At 42.1% G+C, this 27,516-nt stretch overlaps 2 protein-coding genes across 5 annotated transcripts; one reads left to right on the top strand and one right to left on the bottom strand.

The window, feature by feature from the left end:
- Window positions 1-170: 170 nt before the first annotated feature.
- On the top strand, window positions 171-17,011 carry ATP23 (ATP23 metallopeptidase and ATP synthase assembly factor homolog). 4 transcript variants are annotated; one of them, XM_023758004.1, is made up of 6 exons: window positions 171-416; window positions 2,834-2,879; window positions 4,275-4,356; window positions 8,028-8,165; window positions 13,297-13,380; window positions 16,552-17,011. In XM_023758004.1, the coding sequence occupies exons 1-6, from the start codon at window positions 278-280 to the stop codon at window positions 16,753-16,755; spliced, it is 693 nt and encodes a 230-aa protein (XP_023613772.1). In that variant the 5' UTR covers window positions 171-277; the 3' UTR covers window positions 16,756-17,011. The 4 variants fall into 4 exon arrangements, with proteins under 4 accessions (XP_023613772.1, XP_023613774.1, XP_023613773.1 ...); XM_023758005.1 differs by lacking the exon at window positions 171-416 and adding an exon at window positions 567-664; XM_023758006.1 differs by lacking the exons at window positions 2,834-2,879; window positions 4,275-4,356 and having other exon boundaries at window positions 302-416.
- Window positions 17,012-22,663: 5,652 nt separating this feature from the next.
- Window positions 22,664-23,956, bottom strand: LOC102428804 (RNA-binding motif protein, X chromosome-like). Its single transcript, XM_006093529.3, has one exon. The coding sequence runs from the start codon at window positions 23,839-23,841 to the stop codon at window positions 22,699-22,701; it is 1,143 nt and encodes a 380-aa protein (XP_006093591.1). The 5' UTR covers window positions 23,842-23,956; the 3' UTR covers window positions 22,664-22,698.
- Between the last annotated feature and the right edge of the window lie 3,560 nt (window positions 23,957-27,516).

Genomic DNA, 27,516 nt, shown 5'->3' with positions numbered 1-27,516 from the left:
CCCTCACCAGTCCACTTCCAGCCTCCTCCACGGTACAGTCTCCGGTTCCTGCCAGTGTCCCGCCCAGCCCTCTCCCGAGACCAAAACTGTGCCCGTGCTTGCCCCGTCATGCCCCGCACCTCGTAGCTCCCTCGCATCACAGAACTCAACCAGCGTCCTTTCCGCGGGGCGAAGGAGGGCCCTGGCGGTGCGGTGCGTTTGGCGCGGGGGTGGCCACCTTTCCCGGCCTCATCCCGGGCGCCGAGGCGGGAGGGAGCGGCGCCGGTCCGCGGATGGCATGGCAGGGGCTCCGGGCGCCGCAGGCGAAGCCTCCCCCGAGCAGCTGGCTCCAGAGCAGCCCCAGCAGGGCTTCCTTTCCCGCTTCCTCGCCGACGACCAGAAGTGCCAGCTCATGCTCCTGAAGACGCTGCAGACCAGTAGGAGCCGACCCGGGGCTGGGGCCGCGGGTGGCGCCGAGAGCGGGGGCTCCGGGTCAGCCCCAGGGCGGCACGGGCCGGTTCTGGGCAGCTCAGCGGAGAGACCGGGGTGGGTGGGCATTATGGGGGCGGCGGTGGGGGCCCTTACAAAGGAGGCCCTCTTCCTGCCTGTGGATGAATGGGGAAGCGGGTTAGGAGTTTGCCCTTTTCGGTCACACTCACTGGTCGGACAGACAATCTGATTTTGTGTAAGTTATGCAGCAGTAGGTGGACTTCAGGTCTGGTGAAGCAGAGTGTTTTTATATATATATATATATATTATTGTTGATAAGGTGAAGCGGCGTTGTGAAGAGCCACGTTCATTAAGGCATACTTACTGCTGGCAGTGCAAAAACGACAGTTTTACAAACCTGCCCTTCGTTGGAAGGGGCCTGTAGCCTTCGTACAGGGATGGGCTGCAGAGTGTAGGAACCCCTGAAATGGACTGGGAAATCGCGTGTGCATGCCCCTAAGTGCATTTTCTGGAGAGAGAGTTTATAGCTTCATTATATCCTCAAGACGCCCACCACCCAAAACGGTTAAGAGCCACTGCTGTGGGTTCAGTAAGGACACAACTACCTGCCCACCAGTGCCTGTCTTCCCAGGGGCCTTGCACTAGAGTTCTTATTTACATCGACAAGCTTACTTCAGACACATTTAGAAATCAGTCTCAAACGTACTTGTCCTAAAGCGAGGTTACTGATGCATAGTTGGCCAGTCACAGTTCAAAAGTCAGCCCCCGGGCTCTGGCTGGGTAGCTCAGTAGGTTTGAGCATCATCCCCATATACCAAAGCCGAGGTTCGATCTGGGTCTGGGCACATACAAGAAACAACCAATGAATGCATAAATAAGTGGAACAGCAAATCAATGTTTCTCTCTCTCTGTGTTTCTCTCTCAAATCAACAATAATAAAAAACCCACCCACCCCAAGGTTTTCCAACGAGTTACCAGCATATAGGGAGTCAAGGGAGGTGGGTGGAGGAAGGGGAGTAGAGGGAATAATGACATTGTATTTACAGTATGTATTGGGTACCTTCTAGGTTCTGGTGTGGGAAAATAAAATACCAAGATGACTAAAGACCTTGCTTTTAAGATGTTTCAGTGGAACACGGTGGAAAGAACATGGGATGCAGATTAGACATTGGTTCAAATTCTGGTCCCTCTCCATTAGGTGTAGAAGAGTGATTTAACTCTCTGATCCCCGCTATTCCTATCTGCAAAGAAGAAAGGGGAGGGACGGGAGAAGCCTAAAAATACCTCTTGTAGGGTTGTGAGGAATAGATTTTATGAATGTAAAGTGCCAGCATATCAGGAGCTGAATAAAGGGTAGATATTCTTGCAGTGGAAGAGCCAAGCGGTGGAGGAAAAAGTTAAGATAGGATGTGAGGTGCTGGACATGAACCCCCGTGGGAATGAGCAGGCCTCAGCCTTCCACGGGGAGGGCTACTGGGAGAACCTGTTGGTGGTATTAAAGCTTCAACCTACAGCTTTGAAATTCTATACCTGAGGCTGGGGTGACTGGAGAAACCAAGCCTCATGGGAGATTTTTGTTTTCTTTTTCTTCAAAGCAAATTGTGTGACCCTTCAGTCCTCAGGCTGATGCTCTGACCCCTGAGCAACTGGCCAGGGCGGCTATCTGTTTTTTGAGGCTACTCGTCTATTGTATCAAAAGCTTTAATTGTTGGAAAAATCCTTTCTCATACTGAGTTGAAATTTGCCCCATGTAACTTCTACCCCTTGGTCCTTGAGCTATCCTCTTAAGAAATAGCAACTGAATCTATTCCCACACGGTACCCCTTTAAATACTTGAAGCTACTGTGGTCCCAGTTATGTCTTTTTTCTCCTTTCCGAGTCCACAAATCCTTTCTTGCGTCTTGCTGAACATAGTCCTGTGCTGTGCTAATCGCCTTCCCTCAAGGAGCTTCAGCTGGCAGGTCCCGTGGAGAGTGTGGTACTCAGTCTGGGACCCCAGCTTCAGTGTGGTCTGACCCGATCGACAGACAGCAGTGGGGCTACTTACTGCCTTTCTCTGAATCTGGATGCTATGCTGCTGTTTGCTTCTATGGATATGGCCCAACATTCCCTCAGTCTTTGAGCATTTAACTAAAATGGCCTTTAAAAACATATTTGAGATTATCTAAGATGTTTGGTAGTACCCATCTTGGTATTTGTATCAGTGCTTCATTTCATTAGAGACTTGCTTTTATGTTAATTTAAGCCTGTCTTTAAAAAAAACAACAACCACCCAATTTTAATATAGTATAACTTCATTAAGATTTGTGAATTGCTTTTTGATAGTATCTTATACTGCTGTTTGGATAATTTAATTGGCTGTATATTCCAATGAGCATACATAATCAAATCAATATCTTTTTAGATCCATATGTCAAACTTCTACTTGATGCCATGAAACGCTCTGGTTGGTAAGTAGATCTTTTTGAAGTGCTGCTCTATGTTCTGCCTGCTGAAAACAAAAATCCAAAACACTGGAACCACTTATATTTCACTTTAGGCCACAGAGCCTCTTCTTTCTTTCTTCTTCTTTTTTAAAAAAATATATTTTTATTGATTTCAGAGAGGAAGGGAGAGGGAGAGAGAGAGAGAAACATCAATGATGAGAGAGAATCATGGATTGGCTGCCTCCTGCATGCCCCCTACCGGGGGTTGAGCCTACAGCCCTGGGCATGTGCCCTTGACTGGGATCGAACCCAGGACCCTTCAGTCCGCAGTCGGACGCTCTATCCACTGAGCCAGTGATGGCGAACCTATGACACGCGTGTCAGAGGTGACACTCGAACTCATTTTTTTGGTTGATTTTTCTTTGTTAAATGGCATTTAAATATATAAAATAAATATCAAAAATATAAGTCTTTGTTTTACTATGGTTGCAAAGATCAAAAAATTTCTATATGTGACACAGCACCAGAGTTAAGTTAGGGTTTTTCAAAATGCTGACACGCCGAGCTCAAAAGGTTCGCCATCACTGCTGACTGAGCTGAACTGGCTAGGGCCACAAAGCCTTTTCCATACGGTAGAGTAGATGGTAGTGATTGGCTGCATTCTCTCCAGACAAGCCTTATGCTTTTCACACACCTGCTTTAACTTTACATCTCTGGCTCTACCGTTCACCTCGGTTATTTATTAATCACAATACTTAAAACCTTTCTTGTAAGTAATTACATCTGGCTTTTCCACTGTGCCAGCCTCAGCATTCTCCTAAATGGAGAACAGATCTCAGCTGGTTATGTTGGAACCGTCCAGGTGTTGTTTAACTTTGAGGGTATTAAAGGAAGTGACTTTTGATCCACTTCTTACCATTCTGGCCCAAGGACAGGAATCCCATCATATTTCCAATATGGTCTTAATTAGTTGACCAAATGCTCTGTGGAATCATAACGTTCATAGGATTTGAAGTAGGATAGATGTCAGAGGTAATATCCTTATTTTTTTTTTTAAATATATTTTATTGATTTTTTACAGAGAGGAAGGGAGAGAGATAGAGAGTTAGAAACATCGATCAGCTGCCTCCTGCACATCTCCTACTGGGGATGTGCCTGCAACCAAGGTACATGCCCTTGACCGGAATCGAACCTGGGACCTTTCAGTCCGCAGGCTGACGAACTAGGATAGATGTCAGAGGTAATATCCTTATTTTACAGATGAAAAAGCTGAGTCCTGAGGGTGTTAAGTTGCTTTCCCGGTGCTTCCTATGTGTCAGTGGGAGGGGATTTGATGCGGGCGTCCTGGCCCAGGGCTATTCCCTGTGCCACGTGCACACGGCTTCTGGACATCGTCTACCATTCCTTCTTGCCTTTTAGTGCCGTTAACAGAGAAAGACACTTTTCCTGTGAAGACTGTAATGGGAATGTCAGTGGAGGCTTTGATGCGTCCGTGTCTCAGGTAGGCATTTTTGCCAACTTGTTTTCTTTCCTCCCAATTCTCCTGAGGACCTTCCCCATGCTGGGGATCGTTCGGTAGACTGTGTGTGGGATTCAAAAAAGTGAAATAGTCATGGTCCTTACTCTTAAGGAGCTCACCTCTTCACAGGGGAGATAAGACATGAACACAGGCAAGGACACAAAGGGAGGCAAGTTAGACTATCTTAGGTGGGCATGGTTGCCACAATGGGGCAGTGACATGATTGACTGAAAGATGCCCACTGATGCAGCTAGAGGTTATAGAGCCTCTTCAGGGCAAAGAAGACAAAGACTGTTGCCCACACAGGGGAAGCATGAGCCAAGGTGGCGTGTTGGGAAAGAACCAGGTGTATTTGTGGAATGGCATGTCGTCTGGTTTGCTGGAGGGCAGGAATACATGGGAATTAGGGGAGATAGGATTGGAATGAAGGAAAGCCATATGGTGGGAGGCTTTGAATGCTAAGCTAAAGAGTTTCACCTTTACATGGTGAGAAGTGATATACACCTTTGACAATTTTGATGAGGGGAGTGAGATTTCTCATTTGTAAAACATGAGTAATGATTGTATTTAAGCCTCATTAGCTGTGGGGCATGGGTAAGTTATTGCCTTATTTTCAGTCTCCTCTATCCTAGCTCAGGTCCCATTACCTCTTGCCTAGAATACTTGTAAATTAGTAATCACAATATCTATAGCGCTCAGATTGGGTCTTGGTAAGTTCATTGCCCCCCTAGGATTAAATAGAGTGGATATTTTGAACCTTCATCTTACTTCTCAGCAGTTTTGAACACAGTGAGCACCCTCTTACATTTTTTTAAAAATTAAAATTGTATTGTGAAGCATCTCATTTATACAGAGAGGAAAAAACCTATATGTACATTTTTTGGTCATAATAAAGAATGAATACCTGTGTAACTGCCACCCAGTGAGAAATAGAGCATTGCCAGGACTTTGGAAGCCCGTGTGCCCCTCTTAGAGCACATGATCTCTCCTTCCTTATTCCAACTCTTGTGGTACTCATCCCCTGCTTTCTGAGTTGCTTAAACATCCAACAATGTGTTAGTTGCCTGCTCTTAAGGTTGATTCATGGAATACTTTGAGTTATAGGTAATACTTTGTAGTTTTATAAAATCATACAGTATATCATCTTCTGCAACATTTCTTTTGTTCAGCATTGTGAGATTCTTCCACGTTGCTGTGTATACCTTTGGTTTATTTAGTTTCACTGTTGCATAGTATTCCATGGTGTGTCTGTACTACAGTTTACCCTATCTAATATTGATTCTTTCCAACTTTGTTATTTTGAGCAACGCTGCTGTGAATATTTTTTAACTTTTCTCCTGGTGCACATGTGCAAAAAGTTACTGCAAGGTATATATTTAGGAGTGGAATTGCTGGGTCATATGGTATGCATACATTTGACATTAGCAGGTCATGCCAAACACTTTTCTTCCCATGGTGCCCGATGTACAGCACTCTTCTGGTAGTTCTTTTGCTAGCTCACCTTTCTTTGTCAGCCCTTCAATGTTGAAGTCCCTTAATTCTTGGTGTTAGAGCCTTTCTTTTTTACTCTATACTCTGCCAAGGGGATCTCATTTATTTTCCTAGGTCAGAGCTCTCCTTTGAACTCCACATTTGTATATCCAAGTGCCTACTTAATACCCACTTTTGGTTGTCTTAAAGGCACCTCAGATCTGACCTGTCCAAGTCCAGATTGATGATTTTTACCATCCCCTAACCCACCCAACCTGGTCTTTTAGTTTTGCATATTTCAGTGAATGGTACCACCCTCCATCCTATTATACAAACCAGAAATTCAGGATCATTCTTGATACCTCTGATTCCCTTCCCATATTCTATCCATCACTGAATTTTTAATACATTTTTAAATTGATTTCAAAGAGGAAAGGAGAGTGTGAGAGAGAGAAACATCAATGATTCTATCTCTCTGGGGGATTGGACCCGCAACCTGGGCATGTGCCCTTGACCAGAATCGAATCCAGGACCCTTCAGTCTGCAGGCTGACTCTCTATCCACTGAGCCAAACCAGCTAGGGCCATCACTAAATTTAAAAAAAAATTTTTTTATTGATTTCAGAGAGGAAGGGGGAGAGAGAGAGAGAGAGAGAGAGAGAGAGAGAGAGAGAGATCAATGATGAGAAAGAATCACCCATTGTCTACCTCCCTCATGCCCCACATCAGGGATTGAGCCCACAATCCGGGCATGTGCCCTGATGGGGAATCAAACTGTGACCCTCTGGTTCATAGACTGATGCTCAACTACTGAGCTACGGCGGCCGGGCCCATCACCAAATTTTACCTAATTTACCTCCTAGATAACATTGTTGGCTTCCTCTATCCTAGCTCAGGTCCCATTACCTCTTGCCTAGAATACTTCACTAGCCTTCAGCTAGTCTCTCTGCATCAGTTTTGGTCATTTTCTGCTTATTTTTCCAACGACAGTCAAAGGAATAAAAACAAAATAAAACAAAAGCACCCTCCATTTCACTACTTCCTTTCAGTGACTTCCCACTGCTCTCAGGATAAAGGCAAGCCGTTCAGTTATTTGGCCACTGCTGACCTCAGCAGCCTTATCTGATGCCCACCACCTCAAACTCTGTGGTTCAGAAACATAAGCCTGCTTCTCAGACATTCTGTTCCTTCCACCCTCCCCATGCCCTTTGCCCAGGTGTTCTCTCTGGTATGCTCCCTTCCCCTCTCCTCAAATTTACCTCCCATTCGCCCATTAGATCCCATTTAAACATTCCTTCTGCAGAGAAGCCTTCCCCAGCCTCCAGACCAGGCCAGGTTCTCTCATTGTAGGTACTCATGCCAACCTGGGTTTTTCTTCATGACAGCTGTCATTGCATGTATTTAAACATTTTGGTAAATAATGATTAATTTCTATTTCTGTTAGTAGATTATAAATCTACTAAAAGGTCTCCATAAATATTAGTTGAATAAATGGATGTTGAATGGTAACTATGATTATTAGGATCTCTCTTGTCTTTATTATTCTTATAGGGTCCTGCTCAGTTTGCTGTGGGCTTTTTGCACTTCTTTCTGAAGGTCTTTCTGAGCATTTTTTCTGGCAATTCTAGTAGAGTGGGACAGTGGTGGTCATTCATTGTTGATTCATTGCTCATTCAGAACCTCAATCAGAAGCATTTTACCTATACTCTCATTGAATTCTCACAATTCTATGAGGTAGGTACTCTAATGATTTCCTTTCATAGTTGAGGAAACTGAGGCACAGGGAAGGTAGGAAACTTGCCCTCGGTCATCGAATTAGTAAGGAATGGGGCTAGAGTTTGAATCTGTCAGCTTCTTCCACAGTCCACATTCTAAACACAATGCTGTGGAGTCCAAGACACACTGATACACTCAGCCGAGGAGGACAGTGTGTGAATACGTGTCCTCAATCTAAGTGCTGTTATAGTCCAGAGAGGAGAGAGGGAGAAGTTAGTCATTGGGAAGGCTTAATGGAGCATGTGGTTAGTCTGGACCTTGACGGATAGAGTGGTGGGGTCAGTGGAGAAAGTGGGTAGAGGCAATGCAAGCAGGTAAGTCCCCCTCATGTGTGGGAGAGGATGGAATCCATGAAATGAGAGTAGATTTTAGACATAACTGAACTTCTCTTGTTTTGGTGCCTCCTAGATTGTTTTGTGCCAGAATAATATCCGTAATCAGGCCCATATGAACAGAGTGGTCACCCACGAGCTCATTCATACGTTTGATCATTGTCGTGCTCATGTCGACTGGTTCACCAATGTCAGACATTTGGCCTGCTCAGAGGTGAGTTTTATTGTAAATGGTATCTTTTTTCCTCTGCAGAACACTGTGTTTGAACAATTTCTTAAAGTATTTTATTTAAACATACTCCTTTTCTTACTGTCATAGCTCCATGTTAGTCTTGAATTTCTGTTTCTAACTATTGAATACAAATTTTTGAGACATAACAGAGAAATTTTAAGTATTTTTTTAGAATTGTATAAAATATAACCTTTTTAATCCTAATAGTAGTGATTAACGTTAATTATAATAAAGTATTTCTTATGGAATAAACTATATAACGTAAAAATTAAGGGTAGTTAACATTTACTGAGGGCTGTGTGCCAAACACTGTTCTGTTTGTGGGTTCTTTTTTTTGAAGTGAACATTTCCTCAAGATTTTATTGTTACATAATAAAATAAAATACGAAGCTTAGAATTAGATCACTAGGCCCTTTCTCTTCTTATCTCCTCCTAGTTCAAAGTGCTTGCGTCTCTTAATAGCCAGCGTTCTCTTAGATCTTCAGTAGGACTCAATGCATTCAAGCCTCAGCACAATCTTCTATAAAAATTTTTTAAAAAAATTTATTGATTTTATTATTTTAAAAATTTATTGTTGAAAGTATTACATATGTCCCCCCCCCATTGACCTCCTCTACCATGTCCCCTCCCCCAAAGAAAGAAAGGGAGAGAGAGAGAGCGAGAGAGAGGGAGAGAGAGAGAGAGAGAGAGAGAGAGAGAGAGAGGGAGAGAGATAGAGAAACATTGATTTGTTGTTCTACTTATTTAGACATTCATTGGTTGATTCTTGTATGTGCCCTGAGTGGGGATCGAACCCATAACCTTGGTGCATTAGGACAAACGCTCTAACCAACTGAGCTAACTGGCTAGAGATCCAGCACAAACTTCTTTGTAGTTTTAGCCTTTTTGTGGGAAATCAGCTTAGTCTGCCCACCACAGCCACTCTGCTGCCTGTTGTAATGCCGCTTTCCCTGTGCACGGAGAATACTTGCCCTTCTTGTATTGTTACTTTGTGGGGTTTATGCTCGCCCCACTTCTTACAGAAAGTCCAGCGGGTTTTAGGAAGATTCTCCATGTTTGCAAGAGCGCTGTCGGCACAGAAAGCGTTTGTGGATCCTTATGTAGTTGTCACAACAGCCCATGGAAGCGGATACTATTATCCTCATGTAATATCTGTGGAAAGTGAGGCATTTGTTTAGATTCCATACTTCAGTAAGTGAAAGAGGCAGGTTTACAACCAGGGTCCCTAATTGGCTTTTTGTGCTGCTTTCTATAGGTAAAGATCCTTTCTTGCTCTAGAGTAAAAAGATATTTATGAATAAGCACTTTGGATTGCTCTAAAAAATATACATATAAATATACTCCTAGAGAGACATAAGTATTTCATACTTGCATTTCATTAATCGCAGAGTGCAATGTACTGAGAAGTTAAAAAGCTAATATAAATTTCAAGCTTATATTTTATAACTTAGATTATTTTCTCTTTCCCTTGAAATTAATAAGCAACCTCACTCATCTAATTATAACTCATTATTTGGAGAGTAGACTGAATCCTGAATCCTGAGTTTTCTTTTTTTTTAAATTAAATCTTTATTGTTCAGATTATTACATTTGTTCCTCTTTTTTCCCCCCATAGCTCCCCTCCACCCAGTTCCTACCCCACCCTCTGCCCTCACTCCCCACCCACTGTCCTCATCCATAGGTGTACGATTTTTGTCCAGTCTCTTCCCGCATCCCCCACACCCATTTCCCCCCCAAGAATAGTCAGTCCATTCCCTTTCTATGTCCATGATTCTATTACAATCACCAGTTCATTCTGTTCATCAGATTATTTATTCACTTGATTTTTAGATTCACTTGTTGATAGATGTGTATTTGTTGTTCATAATTTGTATCTTTATCTTTTTCTTCTTCTTCCTCTTCTTAAAGGATACCTTTCAGCATTTCATATAATACTGGTTTGGTGGTGATGAACTCCTTTAGCTTTTTCTTATCTGTGAAGCTCTTTATCTGACCTTCAATTCTGAATGATAGCTTTGCTGGATAAAGTAATCTTGGTTGTAGGTTCTTGGTATTCATCACTTTGAATATTTCTTGCCACTCCCTTCTGGCCTGCAAAGTTTCTGTTGAGAAATCAGCTGACAGTCGTATGGGTACTCCCTTTTAGGTAATTGACTGTTTTTCTCTTGCTGCTTTTAGGATTCTCTCTTTGTCTTTTGCTCTTGGCATTTTAATTATGATGTGTCTTGGTGTGGTCCTCTTTGGACTCCTTTTGTTTGGGGTTCTCTGCGTTTCCTGGACTTGTAAGTCTATTTCTTTCACCAGGTAGGGGAAGTTTTCTGTCATTATTTCTTCAAATAGGTTTTCAATATCTTGCTCTCTCTCATCTTCTGGCACCCCTATAATTTGGATGTTGGTACGCTTGAAGTTGTCCCAGAGGCTTCTTACACTATCTTCATATTTTTGGATTCTTTTTTCATTTTGCTTTTCCGGTTGGGTGTTTTTTTGCTTCTTCGTATTTCAAATCTTTGACTTGATTCTTGCGATCCTCTAGTCTGCTATTGGGAGTCTGTATAATATCCTCCATTTCAGTCAGTGTATGCTTAATTTCCAGTTGGTCCTTTATCATAACCTCGAGGGTCTGACTAGATTTCTTGAGGATCTCACTACATTTATCGGCGGTCTCACCAGTCTTTTGGAGGGTCTTACTAAATTTATCGGCGGCTTCTAGAAAGTTCTTGAAAAACCTTAAAAGTGTGGTTTTGAACTCTATATCCAGTAGTTTGCTTTCCTCCATTTCTGTCATTTGTGTCCTGTTTCTTTGTCTCCGCATTTTTTATGCTTCCCTGTGTTGATAAAGTGGTTTTCTGTGCTAAGTGTCCTCTAGGGCCCAGTGGTTCAGCCTCCCCAATTACCTGAGGAGGACACTCTTGGTACACCCCCTTGTGGGCTTTGTGCACAGTCTTGTTGTAGTTAAGCCTTGATTGTTGTAGTTATCACTGGGAGGAATTGACCTCCAGGCCACTTGGCTGTGAGAATCAGTTGTGTCTGCAGTGGGAGAACTTCTGTGCTGGAGACACCCCTCTGGGGCAAGACTTGCTTCAATGGGGCGTTGGTGCTCACTGAGTCTGCCCCCTGAGTGTGTCCTTTATGGATCCGAGGAGCTGCAAACTGGATTGTCCCACTCTGACCACTGGGCACAATGGCTCCTGGATCTCTAGGGAGGTGCTAATCTAGCCTCTGCCTGAGGCTATCCAGCAAAAGCCTCCCTGCAGGGCTTGGGTGGGGCGGGTCCCACGGGATCGACAGGGCGGGGCTAGCAGTTATGGCTGCTCTCAGTCTTGCCCTCAGAGGCCCGCTTTCTCAGTGTCCCAGGCAATTGCTGCAAGCACCTCCGAGAGAAAACCACCCTCGAGTCTGACCGATGTCAGACAGTCCCGCTTCTCCCGTATGAGTCCGGGTCCCCAGAGACTCGCCCCGAACTGGAGCTCAGAGCCTGAGACTCCCTCCCGATTGAAAAAGACAACCGCGCCCTCAGCCGCCAGCCCGCTCCGCGTGCGCCTCTGTACCTTAGTATTTTACTTCCGCACCACACCTCCTCTGAGTCTCGGTATGCTTTTCTCTTTCCTTCTAGTTGTAGAATTTCCACTCAGCCAGCCTTCCTGTGGTTCTGGATGATGTCCGTTCCGTCTTTTAGTTGTATTTTTGAAGTGGTTGTGCGAGGCAGCAAACTCCGGTGTTTACCTATGCCGCCATCTTGGTTTCTTCCCTGAGTTTTCTTTTTTTTTTTTTTAACCTTATTGTTGACACTGTTACAGATGTCACCCCCCACCTATTGCCCACCTCCACCCATCCTCTGCTCCCCCTTCCCTCTGGCCATCACCACACTGTTGTCTGTGTCTGTGGGCTAGGCATATACACTGAGTGGCCAGATTATTATGACTGGCCAGATTATTATGACCACCCCATCAGTACTTCGTTGGGCCACCTTTTGCCTTCAATACTGTGGCGATTCTTCTTGGCATTAACTCCACGAGATGTTGAAAGGTGATGTGAGGAATCTGACACCATGCCTGATGAATAGCACTGTCCAGATCTGTGAGATTTGATGGTTGTGGAACCAGCTGCCTGATGGCTCTTTTAACTTCGTCCCACAAATGCTCAATTGGATTGAGATCTGGTGATTGTGGGGGCCACCTAAGCAAGGTAAAGTCTCCCTCATGTTCTTGAAACCACTCCTGCACAATGCGAGCACCGTGGCATGGCACATTGTCTTGTTGGAAGAAGCCATCTCCATTGGGATACGCCATCACCCTGATAGGATGAACCTGATCAGCGACGATACTTAGGTATGTTGTGCTATTCAGACACAGTGGTCTGGCCCTCTAGCAACTTCAGCACGAAATTATAGCTAATTTGCCTACAAATGTCAGGTGGTCATAATAATCTGACCACTCAGTGTATATTCTTTGGCTAATCCCTTCACCTTCTTTCATCCAGTGCCCCCTGTCCCCCTGCCGCCCCGTTCCTCCTGACAGCTGTCAGTCTGTTCCATGTATCCCTGCCTATGTTTCTATTTTGTCAATCAGTTTATTTTGTTCATTAGTGAATCTTGAGTTTTTAAATAGGTCTCTCTCGGGTGTTATGAGACACTGCCTGTTGGCTAAAACATGTAAGTGCCTTGAGCTCTTCAGAGGAATAAGACCGTGTTATTGTGAAGTGACATGAAGTGGGTCATTCTGTTTGCTATGAATTAGCAAAAATGTGGCCAGGTTAGCTGTAGAATCTATGTGGGTAGTTCCAAGATTTTTTTCATCTATTAAAGTTGCTTTTTACTTTAAAAATGTAGCAAATTAGAAAATATGTCCTAACTTCAGGTTGTCATGCACACCCAGCCCAGTGCCTTTGGCAGTGTCTGACAATAGCTCATGGATAGCTGCTCTCTTTCTTACCTGAAGAACTTCTGGAGTCAATAGAGTTTAAAAAATTCTTTCAAAAAAGTCTTACAGTTACTCTGATATCAGAAAAGCATGCTACTTTTATATATTCTTTTACAATTAAAAAAATTGGTTGTTATAAAGGTATAGAGCATGGGCACTTATTTTCTTTTCGTTTGCCTTCTGTCTTTGTGAAGATTCGAGCTGCTAACCTCAGTGGAGACTGCTCACTTGTGAATGAAATATTCAGGCTACGTTTTGGATTAAAACAACACCATCAGGTAAAAACTAACATGAAATCACTTACCTTTAAGAGTGCTAAGAGTGGAAATAATGAATAAAGAAACGAGAAGTACATTTAGTATTTGAAACTTGAAAGAACTACTTACATGAAATGAATACAAACTGTATACCGTTTAAGCCAAACAGATGGAATTTAGTTCTGTTTTATAATTATGGGTGAGCTGTGTGCCTGACTGAAAGATTTTAATAGTGAAAAGAACTATTATGATCTCGCTCTTGGGACACTTGTGGATGGGGTAGATAAGGAGTGGAAGTGAAATCACAGCCTGTCTTACTGTTACCCTAGCAGTCCTGGACTTACATTTTTAAACTACCACTGTATTCTCAAGACAAAAAAGTAATACCTTTCAGAAGAGACTTCACTGCGGCACAGGTTACGGCGGTGTATTAGTGCGCCTTTGAAGGATGTGTGACGTCATAGCAAAGTTTTGGATGAATACAGATTGAGTATGATAAACTGACCTGAGAGGGGTTTTGTAGACAAAACTAAATAAAACGAATAACAAAACCCCAAAAGAAAATTAGAGGCGAGATCATCCTGTTAGAGAGCGTCGCTATCACGTCATACATCTCTCCGCCACAGATGGACATGGGGAGAGGAGCATGGAACCGATGGACTGATAATGAATGTGAGCAGTTCTGCCCATAGCAACCAAGGGGCTCTGAGTCCACACTTAGGGAAAGGCTGGTGAGAGACTTTCTGTGGGAAGAGCATGCTGGGCCGATTTGTGAGGGTCATGAGCATCAGGATAGCAGTTCCAACCGGATAGTAGATGCAAAAAAGGGTAGGCTTGGAACAACAGAAAGACCCTTGGTTCTCTAGCGAAGAGTCACTCATCTCTGGGGTGGAGGGAGGAAAATCCAGTGAACTACTAAGAGAAGGTGTGACCTTGTGAATGGGAGCTAGAGGAGAAGCCTGCTGCTTGGAGAGGGTAAGGCCTTAGGTAAGGCTGTTATGCTCTCAGCCTGTGTGAGTCAGCTTAGTGATATGGCGCTGAGCTGCTGTGCCACATGTCTTCTGTGCCCTGGGATCCCTGCGCCTCCCCTCCAGTAAATACAGCTGGGGCTGCATTTGGATGGCCTGTGTGTTCTGGCTCTCAGCGGGAAGGGTGGAAGAAGAGGATAATGTGGTTAAAGCATGTGATCCAGGGCCCAGAGTCTTTGAAAGAGAAGTCTCTCTTTAAAAAACAAAAAACTAAAAAAAACTTGGGTAGCAGCAGCAGAAAATGAATAGAACTAGCAACAGAAAGTAACTATGGGGAGGTAGTGGGAGCCTGGTTGAGGGAGAAGAGTGTTAAGGAATGGAGTTCTGCTTTTGTACCCAAGGAGCATAAACATAAGCCCAGCTGGCGTGGCTCAGCGGTTCAGCATTGACCTATGAACCAGGAGGTCACAGTTCGATTCCCGGTTGGGGCACATGCCTAGGTTGTGAGCTTGGTCCCCAGTGTGGGGCGTGCAGGAGGCAACTGATTAATGATTCTCTCTCATCATTGATGTTTCTATCTCTCTCTTCCTCTCCCATCCTCTCTGAAATCAATAAAAATATATTAAAAAAAAGAAGCATAAACATCAACCACAGTAACTGATTGTAAATTTGCACACTTTTAACAGAAATTTATTACATCTACAAAGAAGTGAATCTGAATTGTGATCTATACTTGTTTCTCCCTGTGTCTCCAGGAGACAAATTTTTACCACCATTTCCCCCCGCTGAAGGGGAGAAATTTCCTCTGTGGCAATTGTGGTTGTGGCTTCGTACCAATCTTTCTCTCCTTATTCCTTTATGCCTAGGGTTTATTTTAAAAATCAGTGTTTGGTGTAATTTAGATTGAGAAGCACTGTTTTATATTCCAGTATCAGTGAGCATCTCCAGGCTGGGCATGCTGACCAGGCCAAGTAAAACTGGGAACATGCAGAGAAAATCAATGATTGACAGGATGCACAGCCTTCAGAACCAGTGTTTGGTTATTTTTCAGGAAAATGTTAAATGCCATTCTTTTGAGTTTTCGTTCGGGCCTGTGGGGAAATATAATGAGTAAAAGCTCTTCAAGAATTGGAATGGCAGGACCTTATCTTTCTTTCCTTTTTTCTTTTTTAAATTAAAAAAATATTTTTATTGATTTCAGAGAGGAAGGAAGAGGGAGAGATAGAAACATCAATGATGAGAGAGAATCACTGATTGGCTGCTTCCTGCATGCCCACCACTGGGGATCAAGCCTGCAACTCAGGCATGTGCCCTGACTGGGAATTGAACCGTGACCTCCTGGTTCATAGGTTGACGCTTAACCACTGAGCCACACTGGCTGGGTGACCTTATATTTCTTAAAATATTTAGAATACTGAGAAATTCTGGTCTATTATAATGTAACATTAGGTAAATTATCTTCTTAGAAAGAAAACTTGAACACCCATGCAAAGAACACTCAGAAACAAACAAAAAAACTTTGATTTGTTTTTCCCCTGAAAAATGAAGACATCTTCAAACTATGTGTATATATGTGTGGTTTTCTATTGCCTGCAGGGGATAGTGTTTCTCTCAAAGGAAAAGTTACTTAGCATTGCTCAATGCAAAGGAAGAGAGTTACAGAAGTAACGTATATTTTACATTTATTTAAATTTTATTAAAAATCCAACCAGAACCTTATTTATCCACTTTTCTGTGATTTTGCCAATTGGGAGTTATTGTTTGGCAGATACTGTCTAGAACTTCAGAGAACGACATCTGCTTATGTTATTGGAAAGGATGAGAACATTGAAAGAGGTTTTACCTATACCTAAATAATTTTTAAAGTGAGCTAATTTCTTTTTTGGAATGACAGAATGAAATAATAGGAAAATAAGTTTTTTTAAAAAATATATTATTTATTTCAGAGAGAAAGGAAGAGAGAAAGAGAGAGAAACATCAATGATGAGAGGCAATCATTGATTGGCTGCCTCCTGAATGCCCCCCACTGGGGATTGAGCCAGCAACTCAGGCATATGCCCTTGACTGGAATTGAACCCAGGACCCTTCAGTCCACTGAGCCAAACCAGCCAGGGCAAAAATGAGTTTTGATTATGGTTCAGATATTATATAAAATGTTATTATTTCATGATTAAATTTTCATGTAAAACTAAAGCCACACCCCCCCTTTTCTTTTTCTCTTTAGACTTGTGTCAGAGACAGAGCCATTCTTTCTATCCTGGCTGTTAGGAATGTCAGCAAAGAAGTAGCTGAAAAGGCTGTTGATGAAGTTTTTGAATCTTGTTTCAATGACCATGAACCTTTTGGAAGGATCCCACATAACAAGACATATGCAAAATATGCTCACAGAGACTTTCAAAACCGCCATCGGTATTACTCAAATATATGAAGGCAATGACATTTGATATTTCAGAGCCTCAGTGATCATGAAGAAAATATGGTTCTCAGGTGCACAAATGTATAAAACATAAATGATCAATTAAATACAGATAAGACAGAAGATGCTGATCCTGGTATATTATCAGAAAATGTAACTCTGGTGAAAAATGAAACTGCCTTAAACTTCAAGGCAAAATTATATCTGTATAGCTAACCATTTGGTGAATAAGGCAAATCAATTACATTTTTGTATTTTCTACATTGTACTTGTGTTTTTGATTTTTGTGATTTTATTTTTATTACATACTAGAGGCCCAGTGCACGGATTCGTGCACCGGTGGGGTCCCTTGGCCTGACTTGCGCCCTCTCGCAATCCAGGAACCCTCGGGAGATGTCGGAGAGCTGGTTTGGGCCTGATCTCTGCAGATCAGGCCAAGGGACCCCACTGGTGCACGAATCCATGCACCGGGTGGGTTTCGGCCCGATCTTCGCAGGCCAGGCTGAGGGACCCCACCAGTGCACGTGCACTGGGCCTCTAGTATGCATATAAGAGATTTGGTTAATCTCTTCCCACCCTCCTCCCTCCCCCCTTCCCTTTGAGATTCATCAGTCTGTTCCATGTTTCCATGCCCGTGGTTTCTGCTCCTGTGTTGAGCGTCTGCCCCCTGGTGGTTAGTGCGTGTCATAGCTACCAACTGGTCAGCCAGTGGGCAGGTCGCTTAGGCTTTTATATATACAGATGATTACTTTAATATTTGATTAAGAAAACTGTGAAGTGGTACCCTTGTATAATGTTGATAGGAGACCACTGTTGGTATTTACATTAAGTGTAAAGAAAAATGTACTGATTTTATTTATAGGACATTTGTTGAGATATTATGATCAAAACATTTAATGAATGAAAGTTGGAAATAATTCATTCAATGATCAATGCCTACCCCACTCTCTGCTCTTCTTTCAACATGTATGTGGAGACTATATGGTTCAGTTTTCTGGGGACAGTTTTTTTTTTTTAATATGTTTTTATTGATTCTTTTTTTTTTTCTTTTTTTAAATTTTAAGTGAGAGAAGAAGGGAGAGGAATAGAGAGATAGAAACATTGATGAGAGAGAAACATTAATCGGCTGCCTCCTGCATGCACCCCACTGGGGATGGTTCATGGGTTGTCGCTCAACTGCTGAGCCACACCAGCTGGGTGTTTTCTGGGGACAGTTTTGATTAGATTTTTTATTTATTTTTTATTTTTTTAATTAAATCTTTATAGATTTTTTAATTTTTAATTTTTTAAAGAAAAGTTTATTGCCCTAGCTGGTTTGGCTCAGTGGATAGAGCATTGGCCTATGGACTGAAGGGTCCTATGTTCAATTCTGGTCAAGGGCACACATGTGGGTTGCAGGCTCAGTCCCCAGTAGGGGATGTGCAGGAGGCAGCAGATCAATGATTCTCTCTCATCATTGATGTTTCTATCTCTCTCTCCCCCTTTCTTCCTCTCTGAAATCAATAAAAATATATTTAAAAAAGAGAATAGTTTATTGATTTTTAGAGAGAGAGGAAGGGAGAAGAGAGAAACATCCATGCGAGAGTGTAACATTGATCGGCTGCCTCCTGTGTGCCTCCCACTAGGGATCGAGTCTGCAACCTGGGCATGTGGCCTGACCAAGAATCAAACTGGCAACCCTTCCGTGAATGGGATGATGCCCCACCAATTGAGTCACACTGCCAGGGCTTTCTTTATTTTTAGTAAAGGCCAGTACATTAAATTCACAATGCAATTTAAACATATTTATATATATTTAATCCTCACCTGCGGATATGTTTTTTTATTGACTTTTTAGAGAGAGAAGAAGGGAGTGAGAGAGAGAGAAACATTGATGTGAGAGAGAAACATTGATCAGTTGCCTCCTGTATGAACTCCGACCGGGGATCAACCCACAACCTAGGTATGTGCCCTGACTGGAAATTGAACCCACAACCTTTTTGGTGTATGGAATGATGCTCCAAGCAACTGAGCTACTTGGCCAGGGCTAATTTTTATATATTTATAAGATTTTTCACATAATCATTCTTAAATATTTTGTTAAGCCCTGATCTGAGTTTTGAATTCAGAAAACATGGTCCTTTTATCTATCCCTCTTTTTTTTCTTTTTTAATCTGACCCTCTTTTTTTAAAAAATATATTTGAAGGGAGAGGGATAGAGAGTTAGAAACATCGATGAGAGAGAAACATCGATCAGTTGCCTCCTGCACACTCCCCACTGGGTATGTGCCCGCAACCAAGGTACATGCCCTTGACCGAAATTGAACCTGGGACCCTTGAGTCCGCAGGCCGATGCTCTATCCACTGAGCCAAACCGGTTAGGGCTAATCTAACCCGCTTAACTGGTAACTGCATCTTCTAGCTGTCTCAGCAAACATCTCTTGGCCTATGTCCAGACTGAAAGACATTGTGTGTATAGGTGGTTTATTAAAGGTTCAAACATAATGAAGTTAGCAGGATTCTTTCTTTTGAGTTAAAATTTGATTAAATATAAATTATAAAGTGATAACTGAAGCTTAATAACTTATTAAACATTAAAATATGGTTTGAAGATTCTTGGGAAGATGGTGGAATAGTAAGCAACAAATCTGTCTCCCCACCTAGATAAAATTATACTGACAGAATCTGTTTAATGTAAATATTTTGGACTTCTAGAGTCTATTGAAGGCTTGTAACTTTCAGGGGGAGGGTTGGGAGGTAAATTGAAGCTAATTTTGGCCATTTTCAGCTGTTAGCACAGTAGTAGTTACTCATCTCTCACTAGTGTGCCTTGTGGCAGGCAGCTATGCATGTTTTCCCAGAACAGCTTGTATACAGATTGTGGGAACCAGGCAGGAGGGGTGAGCACCCTGTCCTCCATATATTTGGGATCTGCTCTGATTGCTCATTGCTGCTTCTTTTCAAAGAGGTTCTGACAGAGAGATGGTGGCATTGTTACACTTCCTCCCATTTTTGCAAACTGCTTCTCATCTGTCTGAAATGACCTACAGGGTATTTAAAGGGCTGATGCCCCCCCCCTTTTTTTCTATTAATTTTTCTCTTTTCCCCCTTTTGGGAACCATACATTAAAGACTAGAACATTAAGAACAATGGCATATACAAGGGAAATTAGAAAGTCACTATGCATGCCTAGGGAAAGGTACAGGCTCAGAAAAGACCCAAGAAAACCTTAAGTTTATACTTTTAGGCAGATCCTTGGTACAGGGACAACAACAACAAAAATCTCCAAAAAAACAGAAACAACAACAAATAGCAAATGAACAACAACCCCCCCCCCCAACCCCAAAACAACAGCAAACCCTGGGGAAGAGGGAGAATCTGATTTTCAGAGTTACCTTATTAGATTCAAATGTTAAGTGTTCAGTCTTTCACATTGAGTTATGATGTTTGGTGGGGTTGTCCATATATGGTTTTTATTATGTTGAGGTAGTGTCCTTCTATTCCTAGTTTGTTGAGTGCTTTTATCAAGAAAAGATGTTGAATTTTGTCAGACACTTTTTCTGCATCAATTGAGATGCTCATATGGCCTTTTCCTTCATTGCCAATGTGGTATATTACATTGATCAATTTTCAGATGTTGAACCATCCTTTCACTCCAGAAATAAATTCCACTTGGTCATGGTGTGCAATTCTTTTAATATGCTGCTGAATTTGGTTTGCTAGTATTTTTTGAGTATTTTTTAACAATGTTCATGAGAGATATTGGTCTGCAATTTTCTTTTCTTGTAGTACCTTTGTCTGGCTTTTGTATCAGAATAATTCTGGCCTCATAGAATGAGTTGGGGAGTGTATCTCCTCTTCAGTTTTTTCAATAAGTTTGAGAAGGGTTGGTATTATTCTTTAAATGTTTGGTAGAATTCACTAATGATGCTAGGAATTTTCTTTATCAGATTTCTGGTTGCTGATCAAATCATCTTACTAATGATAGGTTAACCATATTTGTAATTCCTTATGGTTTGGTGTTGGTAGGTTTTGTGTTTCTAGGAACTTGTCCATTTCATCTAGGTGATCCAATTGTGGATGTATAGTTATTCACAGTACTCTCCTTTGATCCTTTTTATTTTTGTTGGATCAGTAGTAATGTTCCCACTTTCATTTCTAATTTTAATGATTTGAGGTCTCTCTTTTTTTTTTAGTCCATCTAACTAAAGGTTTGTCCAGTTTGTTGATTTGTTCACAGAACCAATTTTTTGTTTAATTGATTTTCTATATTGTTTTTAAGTTCTGTTTTATTGGTTTCTGCTCTAATTTTTATTATTTTTTTATTTCTGCTAGCTTTTGGTTTAATTTGCTCTTCTTTTTCTAGTTCCTTAAGTTGTAGAGTTCAGTTGCTGATTTGAGATCTTTCTTGTTTTTTTTTAATTTTATTTATTTATTTTTATTTAATTTAATTAATTTATTTTTTTTAATGAAATCTTTATTGCTCAGATTATTACAGTTGTTCCTCTTTTTTCCCCCCCATAGTTCTCCTCCACCCAGTTCTCACCCCATCCTACCCCTCCCACTGTCCTCATCCATAGGTGTACGATTTTTGTTCAGTCTCTTCCTGCACCCCCACACCCTTTTCCCCCCAAGAATTGTCCACTCCCTTTCCATGCCCCTGGTTCTATTATATTCACCAGTTTTGTTCATCAGATTTTTTATTCACTTGATTTTTTTAATTTAATTTTTTTTTTTTTAGAATCATATTTATAGCTATGATTTATTGTAGTGAATGGATACAAAACAGAAAATCAGGTACAAGTTTCCAAGCATCACACAAGGAATCACACAGGCATGCTTAATTTTTTCAGCAACTGAAAGCTGTGGGAAAATGCATAAAATTTTATCCATTAGGGAAGCTCATTAGAGCCTCAGTGTCCAAAGTTTTACTGGGGGCCGGTGGTATCGGCACCATCTGCCTGGCACATGCCAAAATTCCAGACACCCAAAGGAAATCAGCTGTTCAAAAGAAGCCAATCTAACAACAACAAAAAATGCTCTTCATGTGGAAAGTAGTAAGACTTCTGAAAAGCACCAAAGAAAATTGAAATACATGGAGATACATAGAGATTTATGAAACAGAAGACATATCATTAAAAAACAGAATAAATGTAATTTCAATCAAAATCCCAACACAGTGTTTCCTGGGAAGCTGATTTTAAATTTTTTATGGAAGAGACAAGATACTTCTGAAAAAGAAGAATAAAGTGACATGACTTGGCATATCAAAAATTAATTATAGGTGATGTGGTATCAGCCCAGGAAACAGGCAAACAGGTTCATGTAATAGAATAGCAAACACTAAAACAGACACATACAACTAAGGGAATTTGTTATATGGTAGAACCAACAGTATGGATCAAGTAGGACAGGTTACAACTTAATACATTGATTACATTAATCAGAGAAAAATACAACGGAGTCCCTCCATTCATGTCACGCTCAAAAATCAAGAGTTTGAGAACTTAAATATGAATGGCAAAATCTTAAAACTTTTGTTAAAATATACAAGAAATATCTTTATTACCTTGGCCAAAAAAAATCTACTTTTTAGGAATCTAGATGGATGGATGGGTAGATAGATAAGTGGGTAGATGACGATAGATAGATAGATAGATAATAGAGAGAGATATAGACTAAGCTATAAAGAAAGCAAGAAATGGCATAATTTTCCAGATCATGTATTTTCTGAGGGAGAAGGGGATCAGGAAAAGACACATAGAAAACATCAGATACTTAAGGATATTGATCTATTTTTTTTTCAAACATGTTTTATTTTTTTCCTCTCAAGAACATAAAAATTATGAAAGGGGATCTTAACAGGAAATTTAAAAAATGTAACACAATTTTTCTTTTAATAGTCCTTGGGTAGTTATGACAGAATAGGTTCCACTTTGTTTCTTTGAACAGGGATTTTGGTCCAAAGTTTTGTTTTTAATATCTGCTTCTGCCTCCCCCTCTATCAGATAGGTTTCCTCCACGGCCACCACCCCTGGGTGCTCTGCGGCTCGAACTGCTGTAGGAATCACGTGGAGGAGGGTACCCCCTTTCCCTAGAAGGGGGAAGCCGTCTTTCTTGTCTGCCAACCCAATCACAACCACTTGAGTAGAGGTCACTTCGGCTGCTTGAGTAACTGTCTCGACTTCCACCATATCCGTCACGTGAGCTGCTGTAATCATCATAGCGACTGCTTCCACCATAAGATGGCGGGGGCCCTCGTGTAGGTGGAGCACTACGTGAGTTACCATAACTGTCATATGAATCCCTGTAGGAACCACCACTTGGATGATCTGAATAGTCACGATCACGACCATAGCCATCTCTATCACTATAGCCTCTTGATGGATAGTCATCACGTGAACTGGAATCACGATAAATATAACCTCTTGGTGGTGAAGCATAATCTCTTGTATCACGGGAGCTTGGGTAATCTCTACTTGAGTAGCTGTCTTTAGTAGAATATCCATCGTCTCTTGGGGACAAATAAACATCTCTATGGGAAGGCAGGGGTTCCCTTCGAGGTGGGCCTCCATAACTATCTCTTCCACGAGATACAGGAGCTCTTCCTCCCATTCCACTGCTGCTGCGAACTGGTCCTGAAGGAGCAGATCTTTTAGCAGGAGGACCCCCACTTCTTGGTGGTGGTCCTCTTTTTACTGGAAGTGGTCCCCTGGAAGAACTCATATTAAAATTCATGGAATAGCCACCATCATCCATGTGCCCTCCACATGAGGGAGGTCCCCTGGTTCCTCCCCTTCCTCCTCCTCCACCTCTAAGACCCCTTGGAGGTGGTCCACGCCTACCAGTTTCAAATGATGGTTTGGTGGCTTGTTCTACCTTGATGGCTTTTCCATCTAAGGACTTTCCATTCATATCTCTGGCTGCATCCTTAGCATCTGCTGGGCTTTCAAAGGTGACAAAAGCAAATCCTCTCGACTTGTTGGTTTCACGATCTTTCATCAAGAGTACTTCCACTATCCGTCCATATTTGCCAAATACAGCTTCAAGGGCTTTTTCATTTGTTTCTGTATTGAGGCCACCAATGAAGAGCTTTCCTGGGCGATCAGCTTCAACCATGTTTCTCTCCTGGTAAGAGTTGGAGGGGTGATGATGGTTTCAAGCTCCTACGAGCTCGCTGACAGGGGCTTCCTAGCTGCTCAGCACAGGGAGGGCCACTGGCTCCGAAGACAGAAGAGAGAACCTGCAGGAACTACTGTGCCATATGTTGGGGTCCAACCCCAGCAGGTCCAGGGGTTCCTAAAGGTGTGGATGAAGTCGGCGGAGAAGGAATGACACAGACACAGCATTCAGTTGATCAGTAGCCTAGCCAGGTTCTCTAGCCAGGATCTCCAGCCAAGTTCTGTGTCTGTTGTCCTGTTACATCTGTATTTATACCAGTTGATTTTAATCCTATCTATTCTATTCCAAAGGTTAGGGCGTTTCTTATCTCCATTCCAAGGTTACTCTATTGTTCTATTAAGCTACAAGGAAGTAACTGAAGGAGGTTATCCTAAGTAAAGATTATGTAGCTTAAGCCTGATTGTTCATAGTTAAAGTGATTAACTACCCACCTGGCACTTAGTTAAGGGGTTTTATTCCCTTCCTTAATCCTGTTAATCCCTACAACCTATCTGGGAGAGGTGACCTGGGTTAAAACACATAGCCCTAAGAGGGGAAGCAAACATATTAAGAACAGTATGCCATATATCCCAGGTACCTTGAAACATATGCTGTGCAGATGTTTCTTCCCTGCAGCGACTGTGTCAAGCAACAAGGATGGACCGGCTTCCGGCAAATTTCCCCATTTTTATTTTTTATTTATTTTTTATTTATTTATTTATTTTAATATTTTTTTTATTAAATTTTTATTGTTCAGATTATTACATTTGTTCCTCTTTTTCCCCCCCCATAACTCCCCTCCTTCCAGCTCCCACCCCACTCTCTACCCTCACTCCCCACCACTGTCCTCATCCATAGGTGCACGATTTTTGTCCAGTCTCTTCCCGAATCTCCCACACCTCTTTCCCCCCAAGAATAGTCAGTCCATTCCCTTTCTATGTCCCTGATTCTATTATAATCACCAGTTCATTCTGTACATCAGGTTATTTATTCACTTGATTCTTAGATTCACTTGTTGATACATGCATATTTGTTGTTCATAATTTGTATCTTTACCTTTTTCTTCTTTTTCCTCTTCTTAAAGGATACCTTTCAGCATTTCATATAATACTGGTTTAGTGGTGATGAACTCCTTTAGCTTTTCCTTATCTGTGAAGCTCTTTATCTGACCTTCAATTCTGAATGATAGCTTTGCTGGATAAAGTAATCTTGGTTGTAGGTTCTTGCTATTCATCACTTTGAATATTTCTTGCCACTCCCTTCTGGCCTGCAAAGTTTCTGTTGAGAAATCAGCTGACAGTCGTATGGGTATTCCCTTGTAGGTAACTGAGTTTCTTTCTCTTGCTGCTTTTAATATTCTCTCTTTGTCTTTTGCTCTTGGCATTTTAATGATGATGTGTCTTGGTGTGGTCCTCTTTGGATTCCTTTTGTTTGGGGTTCTCTGCGCTTCCTGGACCTGTAAGTCTATTTCTTTCACCAGGTGGGGGAAGTTTTCTGTCATTATTTCTTCCAATAGGTTTTCAATATCTTGCTCTCTCTCATCTTCTGGTACCCCTATAATTCTGATGTTGGTACGTTTGAAGCTGTCCCAGAGGCTCCTTACACTATCTTCGTATTTTTGGGTTCTTTTTTCATTTTGCTTTTCTGGTTGGGTGTTTTTTGCTTCTTCGCATTTCAAATCTTTGACTTGATTCTTGTGCTCCTCTGGTCTGCTGTTGGGAGTCTGTATAATATTCTTTATTTCAGTCAGTGTATGCTTACTTTCTAGATGGTCCTTTATCACACCATCGAGGGTCTCATTAGATTTCCTGTACATCTCATCAAGTTTATCGACAGACTCTAGAAGCCTCTTGAGAGACCTCAAAAGTGTGGTTCTAAACTCAATATCCTCCCTTGATAGTTTTGTCCTGTTTCTTTGTCTCTGCATTTTTTACGCTTTCTTGGTACACCCCCTAGTGGTCTTTGTGCGCAGTCTTGTTGTAGTTAAGCCTTGATTGTTGTAGTTAATACTAGAGGGATTTGACCTCCAGGCCGACCTGCTGTGATAATCAGCTGTGTCTGCAGTGGAAGAACTTGTGTCCTCTAGGGAGGTGCTAATCTAGCCTTTGCCTGAGGCTATCCGGCAAATGCCTCTGTGCAGGGCTTGGGCGGGGCGGGTCCCACGGGACCAACAGGGTGGAGGAGGGAGCAGTTATGGCTGCTCTCAGTCCGTCCCCAGGGGCTCTGCCTCTCTGTCCCAGCAACCGCTGCAAACCTCGGAGGGACCGTAGCCAGACAATCCTGCTTCTCCCGTTTGAGTCTGGGTCCCTAGAGACTCGCCCGGATCTGGAGCTCTGAGTCTGAGGCTCCCTCCGGATTGAAACAGACAACCACGCCCTCAGCCACCAGCCCGCGCCGCGCGCACTCTGCACCTTAGTATTTTACTTCAGCACTGCGCCTCCTCTGATTCTCGGTTCCTCCTAGTTGTAGAACTTCCACTCAGCCAGCCTTTCTGTGGTTCTGGATGATGTCCGTTCCGTCTTTTAGTTGTATTTTTGAAGTGGTTGTTCGAGGCAGCAAACTCCGGTGTTAACCTATGCCGCCATCTTGGTTTCTCCCCATTTTTATTTTTTAAATGACAGCGCGTGTAAATCAGCGGCCACCTCTCGGATTGGGTTTGCTTAAGACTTGGAAGAAGACTTGTTTGTGACTTTGCCAACAGGTCAGTCCGAGGCTTAACCCTATATCGGCTCCCCACATCTCATCTCACCCCTTTTTTTTTTTGCTTGTTGAAAGCAATGTCATAAGATCAAACATTTTTTACTTTTTTCCTCACAAGAACATAAAAATTATGAAGGGGGAACTTAACAGGAAATTTAAAAAATGTAACACAATTTTTCCTTTTAGTAGTCCTTGGGTAGTTATGACAGAATAGGTTCCACTTTCTTTCTTTTTTTTTTAATTAAATCTTTATTGTTCATATTGGTTCCTCTTTTTCCCCACCATAACTCCCCTCCACCCAGTTCCCACCCCTCCCTCCGCCCTCACTCCCCACCCACTGTCCTCATCCATAGGTGCACGATTATTGTCCAATCTCTTCCCACATCCCCCACACCCCTTTCCCCCCCAAGAATAGTCAGTCCATTCCCTTTCTATGCCCCTGATTCTATTATAATCACCAGTTCATTCTGTTCATCAGATTATTTATTCACTTGATTTTTAGATTCACTTGTTGATAGATGCATATTTGTTGTTCATAATTTGTATCTTTACCTTTTTCTTCTTCTTCCTCTTCTTAAAGGATACCTTTCAGCATTTCATATAATACTGGTTTGGTGGTGATGAACTCCTTTAGCTTTTCCTTATCTGTGAAGCTCTTTATCTGGCCTTCACTTCTGAATGATAGCTTTGCTGGATAAAGTAGTCTTGGTTGTAGGTTCTTGGCATTCATCACTTTGAATATGTCTTGCCACTCCTTTCCGGCCTGCAAAGTTTCTGTTGAGAAATCAGCTGACAGTCATATGGGTACTCCCTTGTAGGTAACTGACTTTCTTTCTCTTGCTGCTTTTAGGATACTCTCTTTGTCTTTTGCTCTTGGCATTTTAATTATGATGTGTCTTGGTGTGGTCCTCTTTGGATTCCTTTTGTTTGGGG

This window comes from Myotis lucifugus, unplaced genomic scaffold (genome assembly GCF_000147115.1).
Source record: "Myotis lucifugus unplaced genomic scaffold, Myoluc2.0 scaffold_119, whole genome shotgun sequence".
In the NCBI taxonomy this organism is placed as follows: domain Eukaryota; kingdom Metazoa; phylum Chordata; class Mammalia; order Chiroptera; family Vespertilionidae; genus Myotis; species Myotis lucifugus.
Note: the sequence above shows the minus strand (reverse complement) of the source record. Positions and strands in the feature narration are given on the sequence as shown.